This window comes from Empidonax traillii, unplaced genomic scaffold (assembly GCF_003031625.1).
Source record: "Empidonax traillii isolate 1590-97213 ecotype Southwest subspecies unplaced genomic scaffold, ASM303162v1 scaffold27:size3997909, whole genome shotgun sequence".
Classification (NCBI taxonomy): Eukaryota; Metazoa; Chordata; class Aves; order Passeriformes; family Tyrannidae; genus Empidonax; species Empidonax traillii.
Window position 1 is genome coordinate 2,769,824 of NW_020955220.1, and position 14,884 is coordinate 2,784,707.

General features: G+C 36.9%; 1 protein-coding gene across 3 annotated transcripts in view; it reads left to right on the forward strand.

Annotated features, from left to right (window-relative positions):
• Window positions 1-1,038: 1,038 nt before the first annotated feature.
• Window positions 1,039-14,884, forward strand: part of BLNK (B cell linker) — a 97,166-nt gene continuing 83,320 nt past the window's right edge. For 2 of the 3 annotated variants that reach the window (XM_027908953.1, XM_027908969.1), the window contains exon 1: window positions 5,692-5,754. In XM_027908953.1, the coding sequence (XP_027764754.1) occupies window positions 5,698-5,754 (57 nt within the window). In that variant the 5' untranslated portion in view covers window positions 5,692-5,697. Of the gene's footprint in view, window positions 1,114-5,691; window positions 5,755-14,884 lie in introns of those variants that run through there. The other variant, XM_027908944.1, reaches the window with a different exon arrangement.

Here is a 14,884-nt window from a genome sequence, read left to right on the forward strand (position 1 = left end):
TCCACTAAAAACATCTGTCTTACTGCTCCTGCAACCCAGGAGAAATTCCTGGCTGTGCCCACCCAGTTCATTGAACCTCCTTGAACAGCGGTCATGGCTCCAAATTTGGAATTATTAGTGTAACATATATGCATGGAGTGTAAGCAGAAACCATACTCAGACCAGTAAGTCCTCAAGTTCAAAATAGTTGGAGACAGGGATAAGATTGTGGAAGTTTTATGTGCTTGCCCTCTTGCTTAACAGTTTCCTAGGTAGCTCAATCACAGTTAGAAAAGATGCTGGGCTGGGTGAGCTTATGGTTTGACTCAGTAGAAGCATTTTATATTAGCCCCACCTTTTGAAAAGATAATGTAGCACTGGAATGAATTGACTGACAATTTGTTCCTTAAAATAATGACTAGGAAAAAAAAAAAAAAACACAAAAAAAAAAACCAAGAAACCCCCAAAAGCTTTAGATCATACATCATCTTAGAATAACTGAGTGATTTTTTTAAGTCCAAAAGTATGATGTCCAAACTTGACAAAAAATGAGATTATATGATATGACAATATGGAAGTGAAAGTTCTGCAACTGAGCTCTATTTTTTCTGTCTAAACACCACAGTATAATATGTCAAAACCCACAAACAAGTCAAATGCAATCTGAAGGCAGAACCAGGCAGCTGAGTCAAGGAGTTCAAGGTAGGCAACTGACAGCTAATACTAATTCTTTTTGTAATAGATATGAAAAACAGTTTCCATATTTAAACCTCCAAGATGTTGATGACTCAAATGTTTTATATACTGATTTCAGTAATGACAGATATGTGCATATGTAGATACAATAACTTACAGTTTCCGTATACTGGACTTGCTCACACAAGAACAGCAGTACTTCCTAAATCACTCTTTATGGGCGTTCACTTTAAGTGAGCAAACACGAAAAAAGTTGCAAAAAGGACTTCCTCCTAGGATTTCTACATCAGTTCAGTAAAAACCAATAAAGCAACAGTTCAGTGTTACTCATATAGACTAAGTCTTTCTCCCTGGATAGAAAACATGGCCACAAAACTACCATCTCAAGAGGAATTTGAGAACTGGACAACTTTTCAAGTTGCAGATCTCCTAAGACAGGTATTGAATGTATATGTAACACTTAAGACAGTTCAGTCTATCTTTGGCTAGCAGAAACTCTTACTGGGTTGATCTTTGAAAACCAGATATATAATCCTAAATCTAGAACAAATATTTATTAGTACTGAAAATAGATTGGTCACCAATTGGCACCCCCAAGAACTTATTAATATTACTTGAGGGTTTTGGCACTTTCTTGTTTTCTGTAGAAATCTAATTCATGGCAGAAGCTGCTAGATAAGATCTCCTACATGACAAATCATACAAAAAATGTTTGTTCAATGGGATATTTCTTATAAGAGAAAAGGTATTTCATGCCCAAATTTATTTCCTGATGGGAAGCAATAACCATTTCACAGAAAATAGGTCTAGGTTTTATATTGGAATATAACTTTATAATTTACAGCCTTTCAATAAGGATTTACCGTTAATCTTTTCTTCTCAATGCATATATACCCACAGTAGTTGCTAAATGTTGCTTAAGTTTAAGGTACTTGAGTTTTTTGGGGCTTTCGAATCATTCCTTTATTGTACATTTCTTAGTTCTACAATGTCCTTTCTGGGATATGTAAAATAACCTGAATTGCACAGAGTATTCCAAGATCATTTTCAGGCATCTTTCACTACTTTAATAATCTCCTCCCAGATATATAAAATATATCCTCCATGATATAGCCTTTTTTGAGATAATATTTTTCCTTATAACTTACTGACTAGTATGACTCAAGTTTTAGACTTCTACCTGTAACTTATAAAGTTCATTCACTGTGGTTGCAAATATAGCCTCACTTTAAATTCTTTTTGTCTTTAGACAAGTTTCTCTCTATAATTTTTTATATAAGATTTTTTTTGTCTTCTGTTTATTCTAACTCTAGAAGCACCAGTCTTTTGCAGTACCTTCTTTACACTAAAAGTGAGAATTTATTGTCATTAAGGTTTCTCATCCTTTTCTATTGAAGGAGCATAGAATTTTTGTCAAAGAAAATAAGAGTGTCATGAAGTCTTCCCACAAGAGTTCCATTTGCACCCATGCAAAAAGTTAGCCATGCAAAGTTTGAGATGTTCATTTTGTATTATTATTTTTCCATCTTGCATTATTATTTTTCCATCTTGCATTATTATTTTTCCATCTTGCATTATTATTTTTCCATCTTGCCTTTGTATAAATACATGTGCTCATTCCTGGACAATTAAAGCAAAAACCAACATAGCAAACCCATAAACAGATTCCTAATGGAGATGTACCACAGGTGGAAAATTGTCCCCGTGTTGAGAAAGCTAACCTGTTCACACCATAATGATAACATATCAGCTAACCAGTGAACTTATTACTGTGAACAGCTACTCAGAGGATTAATTAGCTCAAAGCCTTTCAGCTGAAAGGAAGTCAGACTAATTTATAGAACTTATAATGGTTTTAAAGTTCTGCAATTCTACAGCAGAATAGAAGACAGAAAGTTAATAACAATTGTTCAACAATCCAGAGGCTTTCAGGGAAATTGCAGGCACACCATAACTACTGGCTTCATACTTGTTAAGACAGTATCTTCCAACTTTATAAAAAGCTGTTAATGCCTATGCATACACTCTTGTTACTGATTAAAGCAGCTAAATAATCCAATTACTATAGGATAACCCACATTACGTGCTTGGCCATTCTACACTGGAAGCAGCAGCCATCTGCTTGTGGCCACCGTGTACAGAGTTGTCAGCTCCTACTGCCAGCATTCCAGAGAGTCTCAGCACCACGTGCCACCATCATGTCCGTAGTCAGACAACACACTGGAGGCTGTGCTGGATCTCCCCACCCTGAGATAGGCCTTGCACGTGCATGAAGCCTAAAATACCATTAAGGCTACAGAAACAAGCACTGAAATGTGCCAGAACTGGGATTACCTCTGCAACCTGAATTTCTCACCTTTCACATATACACCACAATAGCCTGTAATTGCTTCTTCACATATTACCCTTTCCATTCACAAACACCTGCCTCTGTCAGTGCAGAAAAGCCAGTAGGTTTATGCACTACTCTTGGCTGTAAGAGAAATCGTAAGGTGCACAAGGCATATGGCTTGGTGAAAAAGAGAAAAAGAATATACAGAAATGTTGATTTAATTCTGCCCTGAAATATCAGATTCTGTCACTGCCCCAGCTCTATATTTTTATCTGAAGATATGCAAGTCACCCAGAAAAAATATGATACTGCCCAAGGGCTTGACCTGAGGCAGCGAGAAGTAAGAGTTGCAACTACAGTGGCAGCTCCTCTCAGAAGGTAAAATGGCAAAATATTGAATATACAAATACACATGTACATCTCATAGATCCAAACAGTTGTAGTTAGGCATCCAAAAACACTGGATGCTGTACAAGGTTTTTATTTCATGCACCTCAACTTCCCTTACTAATGCAGTTTTCATCTCTCAGAGTGGTCTCAGAAAAAGCAGTTATTAGTCTTTCTGAAGCACTTGGACAATAAAGAGTGCTGTAGAACAGGTCAAATAAAAAAATCATTCTGGGTTCAGAGAAAGCTTCAATACTGTGCACTACAGGTATGCAAGATAGCAGACAAGCACTGAACAGAACACAATATATCAAACAGCAGTTCAGGAAAGTAACATCAGCTTTTATGTGCTGTGTCTGAGGCTGGGTTCTCTGGAAGAGGTCTACTGATGCTGCTGCCGCCATAATATTTATATAAAACGGGCATGTATGTATCTACAGTGCAATTTTAGCATTTTCTTAACTTTGAAAGTCTTGATTATATAGATATCTGTGTGTGATAAGTACAGATGTTATTAACTAGCCATTCTGCAAAGCGCTTCCAGCCTCATAAAAGGCATTTTGTATCAAATCAATAACTTGACTACTAAATAACAGTTAACCATATTGATTTTGCTTTTGGATGTCCTTCCCTGTTACCTTGTATCTATGCTAAAATTGCAACAACCCCGTGACATTTCAAATTGTGTTCAGGGTTTGCCTACTTGGCCTCCATTTGCCACATAGTCTGGTCCTCTCCTCAATACTGATCTTAATGTATTTGTAAGGAAAGTTTAGGTATTTGTAACAAAATGAAAGATTCCACAGTCATCACTAAACACCAGTAGCAAGACATCCTCTTGTCTCATGAGCTAACCATGTAAAGGGAACAAATTTTCCCTTACACAGAAGTTAGATGCTTGATTAATAGCATAAGGCAATGCTCAAAAGCAGCTCACCAGAGCTAATAACTACAAACAGATGGGCAAAAGCCAAGAGGAGGAAGTGTGCATAGCTTTGATTGTTTCTCTCTGCACCAACATCAGCGCAACTGATGGCAAATCAACACAATTCACAACCACTCATTGGTCCAACACCCACAGCAACCCTCTCGGTTGAATTGTGGTCTATTCAGTATTGCAATCAAGCAGGACTCTCCCAATCACAGTATAAAAAAATTATAAACTCAGGCATATCAGCAAGTAGGGCAAAAACCAGTCTGAATATATGTCTGAACCTGAAATTTCCATATCAAAAAGTAGATCAAATGCACTTGGAATGTTTAAGCGTGATCAGTTTTAAGTAGTCTAGAAATAAAGAATTATCTTGGAAAAGCCACATAAATATGAGAAGAATTTATTTTCACTAATATTTCTTTGTTAGTGTTGGAATTGGTCTTCACTGCTACAGACATATACAGCTAAGCATTACAAACAGTAAAATTCATTTCAAGAGTGGTACATTCCTAAATAAAAAATTTCTATTTTTTTTGCCATTTTCCATGCATAACAGTTTAATTTCTTTGAGAAGCCACAGTGAACCATCTAACACACAGTGAGATTTTTAGGACATCTTTAGCCCTGCTCCATTCCTTACTGACTTTTAATAAAGGAACTCTGATGTGTCCACTTTTTTTTCCAGATTATTACTTAGTAATAGTGCTATTTAGAGATGTAACATTTCCGGACATTCCTGTTCCATTATAATTTATAGTCAGAACCAACTTCCTTAAGAACACCACCATAACGTTACAGAAAAGAAATTCTTTTTCTGAAACCGAATTCAGAATGCCCATCATCATGATAAGTGCAAGACACACTTAGTCCAAATATCTGGTGCTGAAGCCAAGCAGTCACCAGTGCATACAAAGGTTGCTAAACAGGCCTATGGGATGATGACATGGCTACTGATGAACTTTTGCTTCAAAATACCTTTTAACCTGTGTCTAATCTTGGCCTCCTCTTGTCCCACAGCAATTGAAATTCCATAGTGTATTTCTCCTGGGCTCCTTGCTCCATTTATATTACGTTTGCTGCTTCATAACTTCATCTCATCTACTCCATTCATAGTTTTGTCAGCCCTTATCTTCTGTAATCTTTCTTCCTAAAAAAGAGGTAATACCCTGTCTTATCTCTCATGAGAAAGTCACTGTCAAAGCATTATAGTTATTCTGTCCAATATTCTTCTTCTAATTATCCTTGTCAACTAGTACAACTATTTCCACAACCCTGAGTATTTGAGTACAGAAATATTAATTAGTTTGTTTACAAATGGCAAGTTTCATACTGTTGTAATAATTCTATCTTATTCTCACCTCAGTTTGGAATGCCTGAATCTGCTGTGATTGTAGAAAAACTGCGCATGAACGGATCTCACTTCTTGGTAAGCAAATATTCTGTAAGAGCTATCATTAAACCATATCTCAACATGAGGATTGTATTCCTTACAGTACCAGGAAACAATCTGAAATTTTCCTTCTGTATACACACTACATCAATTGCTCTGGTTTTGCATTTTAGTGGATTGATTTACACTGCTGACTCAAGGAATCCCCGTACACAAAAGAAATCCCAGCCAGCCCTTCCACTGCTCCAGAGAAAGGGCAGATATTTAGCATCAGCCATTAGTACACAGGTGTGTCAGGGAACATCTCATGAAATATGACTTGGAGCAGGTTGGTAGCTTTTTTAACAATAGACATGTTTTAAAGCCCCTGTTTATGTAAAAGCTTTTTCATAAACCCTGCATGATTAAGAATATTTACCAGTACAGAATTCTACATAAATTTTACAATAAAAGTTTAGAGATATTGGAAAAAATGTCTGAAAAAATCTGGTAACTTTCTTTCTTGACATATGTAGAATTTTTTTGCATAACAGTGTGTTTAATTGATTTCAACTAATTAGAAGACACAAATAGAATAACTCCTTGAACTGCAGCAATTCCAATACCACTAATTCCAGCTATTGAAGCAAAAGTTCCTTGAGATCTATTTTAAAGGTAAAATTGTTGTTGTGGTATATTTATGCAATGCAGAGATACTATGTTTGCTTGGCAATTCATTGCTCAACAAAGCTATTTCCTGGGTGCATCAGGAGTTTTACCTGCTGTTTGTTTATGCTATCAAGGGCTTCAGTCCTGCAAAGTGATTCATTCATTAGACCACAGGTGCATGCATGGCCACAGTAAAATTGGGGTTTACTAAAAATTCATACTAGCACAGTAGGGCTAACAAAGCTGTAAACACAGACTGATTCCTGTCCCATTCATCCATTCTAAACTGAATCACTAAAAGTGCTGTAGTCCCCATTGCTGGATGAGAGGCAGTGAAGTTAAACCTAAGGGTGGTTGTGTTTTCTTCTTGTGCCTGCTGCAAATAGAGCTGTACAGCTGCAGTGGACAGTGGATCTGAGAAGTAATTTCAGGTGTTACTGGCAACCTATTCAAAACACAAGTGAAAAAAGCAAGGAGAACAACGGATGATCTTTGGTGACAGTCTGCAATACCAAAAGCAGTATGACTAAAAATGAAAGCATTTGCTAGTATGTTCGTCAAACTACCTAGGCTGTTCAACGTGTCTTTAAAGATTATTTTGCTCTGCAGAAAACATGACATTATACATGTGATACATGAGCAACATCCATTTTTTATGTCATTATAGAGAAAATGAGACAGATCTCACACACTGTCAGAAACCTTACTACAAATTTCATTGAATTGTTCAGTAGCATTGTCAACATGATAAATCTGTATGCTTGAAACAGAATTATTTATGGCAATACTTAAAAAAAATTATTCAAGAACCTATATTTTGCTATCATTAATACCATTACTTGAGTAACTCTAAGATAATGTTCTCCTATGTACAAGTTAATATGTATGCTAACCTGTAAGTAATGAAGTCAACAGCCAAGGTTTTTATTCTAAGCTCCTAGTCAAATACACAAAAAATCCATATTATACCAGGAATTAAATGTTCCTTCTCTGTTACAAGGCGTGGTTTAGAAATTACACCCTTAGAAGATCCACTTTAATATACAATGGAGTAACCAGATGCCCAAGGTACACATTTCCACTCAGAAAAATCAGAGTTTCTGTCTATGTCACCTATAGTGTGATTCCTTCACTGGATTTACTGGTTTGTGTAGAGGTGTCCAGAACTCCAAAAATCAAAAAATCCTCATGCTGTTATTTTGTTTATTTATTACCTTTTGCAAGAACCCAAGGTCTGGCACTTCAGTTTAAGATTTCCTTCCACTGCTATTTGCAAAGTCTAAACAGAAGCTCAATATCACCTTCAGACACTGAGCTCAGTGTCACTAGAGAAAAGTTGGCCATCTATTGCTAGACAGCAGTGAACAAAAAAACCCAAACAAACAAAACCAAAAACCCATAAAACAAAACACTTGAGCAAGCCTGATGCCATCTACAAAATAGGAGTGGCAGGTTTACCTTCACATATTAATAACATTTTTAAAAGCAAATGCACTATCTGCATGTGCACAGAGACGCTGTGAACACGTGTAGAGCTCTTGATATATGTGCAGTGTTTCTATATGTCTATCCAATGTTAGATTCATATTTAGATACAGATTTGTTTGGATATGACATCTGTTAGGAATCCTTGGACAGAAAATTCCTTCTAGCCTGATGAAGAGGAAAGCAACTCTGTGGTATCTGCCATGAGAACACACTGTTCTTTCCCCCACCACACATTCAGAGAGGCACAAGTTACTGTTTTACCTTTTCACAAGCTGAAAAATTGTCTTCCATCCTGAGTGTTGCTGCAGAAGCCACACCACAGTGCCTCTAAAGGCTGGCATGACATCCCAAGGGGAGCCATCCTCATGCCTACCAGCAGCTCTTCACAATTCTCAGACAAACCCTTCTCACCGTAAAACTCCCTCAGCCTGTCCCAAACCTCCACTATGGAATTAACACATGAAGCATATGCAGCACAGGTATTTGGTAGCAGTGAGATCTGCCAAAATCCGAGGCAGTGCACCTTGGGGCAGATGGCATGCTGGCCCACTGGTGCACAGCACTGGAAGGAACCTTTCCTGGAAAGAAACACATGCAGCCTCTGTGCTGCACTTTAACCATGGGATATAAATACCCACTAGATGTGTCTCTGCTTCCTGTGTGGTTTCAGCAGGGAGCTCATCTTTTTAATCTTCCTAAAGGGGAATGTGGTCAAATGTTGGGGAAATGCTGCAGAAAGTAATTATTCTTAAAGCCTACCACTGAACTAATGAAAACCTCTTAAGGGGCCATCCTGCATATGTCCTTCATGTAAAATGCAAATGACATTTTATTTGAAAGCGAATCAGATGAACTTATCAATACTAAGGTCTTTTTGAAGTTTAGAGTGTTCAAAGTCAAGTCATGCAGATATTATAGCCACAATATCTGTGATAAGTTAGTCACAACACCTTAAATTGATTCGACTGCTTTCAAAATAGAAATAATCAACATTTATGTGATCATTTCTTTGAATATTTCTTGTCTTTGAGTAGCTAAAAGACAATTGCTTTTATGGTAATATTATAGTCCATTTTATAAACATACTGAGTATCAAACTGAACTTTTATAGGAAACTGAATTACATGCATTTTATAAAAATTTATAAGTAATAGCTCTTCCTTCACACTTCTGCAGAATCTAAAAACACAAAAGGGTGGTATATTAGATCTGAATTGTACCATGCAGTTTCATTTTTCATCAATAGTACCATACTTGTGATAGTTACTCAATATGCAGATCACATCTGAGTGATGCTAATCTAGTCCTAATGTGCAAATCAGCATTTAGCCACAGCTGCATTGCACAGAGCATATTATATTCTTTCTTGCTTTTTAATGTCTGAACTTGCTACACTGTACTCCTGCTTTTCAGTTCCCTCTAAGAGTAGGTTGCTTCTTTGATGTTTTTTTCAAATTATGTTTTGAATTCCCAGTGACAGATTGAAAAAGATACAAAAAAAAATAGTGAAGTCTTAGTTGAACTTCAGAACTGAAAAAAGGTAGACTTTCTTATCGGATTTGTATATAGAAATTTACTAAAAGAAATCTCAAACATAGCAAAATGGTCAGACATTGATTCTAAACAGCCTTCATGTATTTCTTCTTCCTTGCTATTTCAAAATGCATTTTGAATTGCATGGCTGGAATAGGAATGCCTTGGAAAGAACCAGAACCCTGTTATTCACCAATACTCTGCTGAGGATTTTGAATAACATTTAGAGAAGAGAACTTGTGTCTTCCTGTGGGAGATTCCTGACTCCCTGTCAGGGCAAAACACTGCCAGAGCTTGCCAGGTTCAACTCACCGAGCCTGTCCTTTGACATTCATTTCTGTCAGCATTGCTACTGAGAAAAAGCAACTATTGTCTCACTTGGATGCTCATTTCCAACCCTGCAATGCAGAAGCAGCAGACAGGAAAGGACAGATACCACATCTGCTTTCTCCAGTGACCACAGCAACTACACACACCTCAGCTAGTGCTTCTGCTGCTATTTGAAAGCTGCAGAGTCCCACACCACCTTCCCCAGTTTAAGCTAAATTTTTTCCTAATGCTGAGAGTGGTAATTTCACAGCACAGGGTTGGGGAGTAGGTGGAAGGACAGATTAAAATTAGTTTGGGCTGCTTGGATATCTGTTAGGGAAAAAAGCTAACCAACATCAGGTTCTGTTCAACTTGATCTGACATCCACCCCTGTACATTTAGTTTTACAAATAAAATTCAGATCATCAATGCCTTGAGTTTCCAGAGGAGGGGGAAGGGATGAGAATCTTTTCTAGGTCTTGCAAAAACAGAAATTAGAGACTTACTAAGTACATCTTTATAACCTAATTCTTCTGGGAAGGGGACAAAAAACTCCTGCAGTGTTTTCCCTGGGTATCAAGCAAGCATAGAAAGCTTGCATACGGGGAAGTTCAGAGAAATAAGGTGCAAGTTGCACGTACTGCTGAGTCCTACTCTTAGGTTGGCTGTTGATAGCTTAATGCCACAAGTTCATAGCAAAGCTTTAATAGTATACTGCTTATCTCAAAAAGCCATAAAATAAGCTTTTTACAATCACACAAAACCTTAATATTAATGTTTTAGGGTATGTTGTGGTATGATATGTTGTATGAATGGAAGCGATATAGGCATAGTTTGTCTCACCTTTGGCAAACACTCAAGGTCACCACAGCAAAAAAACAACAACTGTTCACCACAGAAAAGTGATGTTACAAAAATACACATTTTCAGCTGCAAAATATGATTAGCCCATGTAGCTGTATTAATTTAATTGCATTTTCGCACAATTTTTATTCTTCTGACATTGCTTTCTCCTATTCACTTTTATCAACCATCTGACATACACACACCCCTCACCTTTCCCCAATGCACTTTGTAAGGGCTGAGCCCCTCTTTGCTCCCTCCTCTTTACATATCCTTACTTTAGGCACCTTCCAACATCTAGTGCTTTGTTTCTGTTCTTCTTTCAGCCAGGCTCCTCCTTCCCTTTGCTCTTTAATTGGGTTCTACTGGTCAGGGATAGAAACTGCTCCTGCTGATATTTCTCATGGATTCAGTCCTACAGGCTTTCCTTATTTCCATTCTTCTCAGATGTAGAGGCTTCCAGCCAGAAGCAGAGAGGTGGCAGAGGTGGTTCCTATATGAAAAGTACTTTTTCAGAAACACCTTAATTTCCACGTATTTCTACAGGCTCACTTCCCAAATGAAGAGGCTGGGTAATGGTAGGAGCTGGGCACCTAAAGAGCCTGATCTCTTTTATGCAAAGACAAGTGATCTCGGCACCCACCCCTATAGCAAGTGCTTTACAGACTTTGAAAACACGGTGAAAATAAAGCTGTTTAAAATGAATTTTTTTCAGGGCAGGTAGAAACCGAAAATAGTTTCTCCTCCAGGGAGATGGATGCAAAGCATTAAAACAGAAGGTAGAAAACGTAACAGAGCTGAGAAGTGCAAGGTTTGCCCCCGAGCAGTTCTTGCAGAGCGATGCAGTGGGGGGCTGAGGAAAGGGACAGGTAATAACAGCTCCCGAAGTGGTCCCGAACATCATCGGCTGGTTCTGCTTCTAACCCAAGAGGAAACTGTTTCTGAAAGCAGAATTACAGTTATTTAATAGTCATTTCAAGAAGAGGAAAATGATAAGAACATACCTCAGAAAGGAGGCAAATGTTATTTAGCACATAAAATAACTAGACCTTAAAGAGACCAGGGCTAAAAGGGAGATACTTTACAGTTTAGCACCTCTGCTGCTTATCACTCATCTTCAATTAAGTAGTAAGGTACAACGGCATTACATATTCATGTATCATCAACAAAGCATAAGGCAACTGTAAAGTAAAAGCAAAATTTGCATATTTATCCTTATTCTTCAAAAAATCCACAAAAAGATAAAGATGAAGATAGGTTACTAAATGTAGACATAATTTCTGAAATCTAGAGCACCATGAAATTATGCATAATTATCTGGTGCATAAGAACACAAATGATTTTAGCTATTAATTTATTAGTTAAAAATATATAAATATTATAAAGAAAACACTCAGAAATTATTAGACTAAGACACAAAGTCAAACATCATTATCACCAGATTCCCATAAATGTTAGCTTGGAAACTGAAATTTTTATCCAATCATTTTGAATTATTTTCCTGCCAAGCATTTTCAAATATCTGTAATAAAACTGTTTAATGTCATAATCTAGCAATGTAATCGTGCAGTCAGAAATCCTGAGCCAGTGCAAAAGTATTTATTGCAGGAGCGGTCCCTAATTTTTTCTGTGACAGAAGAGCATGTCTATTTGTATTCAAATTTTACTGCCAGAAATTATTTGAACATGTTTTTTGTTTTGCTTTCTGCAGTAGCTGTGAATGATGGGAAGTGCGCGCCTGCTTTGCAGTCTTTAAGCTCCAGCACACAACAATCCAATCAAGCTCTAAATGTCATGTTAGTCATAATTACATTAAATATAGATGAAAGAACTATCTTTTGACATAGAATTCTTTCTTCTTAAAGTTTACTGGTAATTTTAAATGTTATTATGTCCTGTGTACCTTTCAAGTTCAAGAAACATGAAAAAGAATGGAAAAGTTGTGGAAATTTTTTAGCTGTTGTGTCATAGTTTCTTTCTAAAGTGGACTTTTTTAGCCCTTAGCTGAAAAGTAGAAAAACTACACAGTCTCAGGCTTTGTAATTTTAAATTTCCTCCTGTTTCTGGTTTGTTCAAATATCCTATTTATATAAGTGCACCCCTCTTTTGAGACAATTTGTGATCTGAACAATCTTCATTTCAGTTGCTTTTGTACTCTTTCCTTCCTGAAAAATCAGCAGCTTTTACAATACATATAAGTTGCAACTTCAAAACACCCAAAATGCCCAAAATTATTAGTAATGTTTCAAAATCCAGCCAGAAAGGATAATCACTCTCCCATTGTTAAATACCAGCTGCTAACCATTTCAGAAATCTTCTAGCATCCCTAATCAGAAATTTTGTCCTTATGCTTTCATAATATCTGTTTCCAATACAAAGCTATAAACTCCTAATTCTCCACTCTTTATTTTATCCTTAAAGAGGCAGGTGAATGTGGGAAACTAAAATGTCAAGTACACTTTATCACTGTTTATTTTCTGTACAAGACTGATCCTACCAAAAAAAAAAAAAAAAAAAAAAAAAAAAAAAAAAAAAAAAAAAAAAAAAAAAAAAAAAAAAAAAAAAAAAAAAAAAAAAAAAAAAAAAAAAAAAAAGAGGGGGGCAGAAAAATAATCAGTAGCATATTGTAAGTATCATAAGGATTCTTTAATTTAGTTATAAGTTTCAGTGAGCAAGTCCAACAGGAAATCTGCAAAATATCTCAGAAATAGCAGGTTTTCTCTTCTCCCAGTACATGCTTATTAAAATTAGTTTTATATATATAAGCATACGTAAGGGTGGACCCAGTTTGTCACTACATGCTGATAGCTGCAGCTCCAGCCCTGCAAAGCTACCAAACTAGACAATCACAGACAGCTTTCTCTATGTTTGACTAAACGCCACTGCAGGCACACAGCAGTTGGAAAGCTTTAACCAACTGTGGCTCAAAGAAGCATTTGAGGAAGTTATATTTCATGCTTTTGCATTGACAGAGAACTACAGTGGGCCAGTGAGAACTTCCCAGAGATACAGATGTAGACAAGGCCACGTTTGTAAGATGGATACTGCACCTTCCTGGCAGAGTGGAAGAAAAAGTTCGGGAACACAGGTTTTGCAGGATCACTTGGCTTTTAAAATTTAAAATAATGTTTTCAAAGACTGAGAAAGAACTGAACTATTTGTTGGGAACACTAATAAATTTGCAAGTGTCATCTCCTTCTGTAAACACCGTTTCCTATGAACCCAAAATCTGTGAGCTTTTTAAGAACAAAAAGAAACACTGGAAATTTAGTAATCATGTTACAGAAATGCCTTACTGACCAGACTAAACTGATACTTCTATCGTTCCTTAACATCATGGCAACTGAAAGAAGCTGACAATAAATTTGAAGTAGATGCAATTAAAGCCAGGAGTTCCCAAGGATAACACGCTCACATGGATTTAACTGTCTTGTTGGTGAGAGGGACCACAGACCTCTTAACCTGATAGGTGTTTCTGAGAAAATACATTTTTCTGCAGGAAAGACCAAAAGGCACCTGAATATTATCAATTCTCATGAGAAAGCATGAGCAAGGCTAAAAATCAATGTTGTAGAGGAGTTTTTCCAAGAAAAGAACAACTCTTAGGGCTTTGTTGGTTTGGAAAGGTGAATGCATACAATTCCACTGAAAACATGGAAATCCTGTGAGAACCAGACAACACAGCAGGGAGAAGGGGCTCCTTGGAAATAGGCTGGGGAGAGCCTGAAGTTTTAAACTGTTTATTTCTATCGGGTTTAGAAAGTAAGGACTTCACCAACTTTATGTAAAACAGGATTGTGTTAAATATAGCTGACTGTAGGGTAAGTTTCTACTCCATACAGAGGGAACCTGGAAAGGCCCCAAATATTAACATGCTACTTGAGGCAGTGGGTGATGGCAGTGCCAAAATGAGCTGTTTCCAAGGAGATATATTTCAAGCTGCTATCAGTTAAAGAACTAACTGGAGTCCTAATTGGAGAAATGAAAGATGCTAGAAATAATTATAAATAAAAAATTAAAGCAACTTCAATTTAAAAAAAAAAAAAAAAGAGAGAGAGAGAGAAAGGACTATCCTTTTTTTGAGACAACTTCCAGCACTATCTGTCTGGATACTGCTACTACAAAGCTACTAAATGCAAAGTGACATGAACTAAAGCAAAACAAGTAGACTGTTACTCCCACCAGGACATCCACCGGGATGTTATGTGAGGATGATTATGCCAGGACAGTTCTGTTGGTAAATTTTTCACACAGACACACTTGTAGCTTAAGAACCAGATATAACCCACAACAGCCTGAGCACATTTTGCTAATGCTGACTGAGCTGTTATGGCTGTATGAAAAT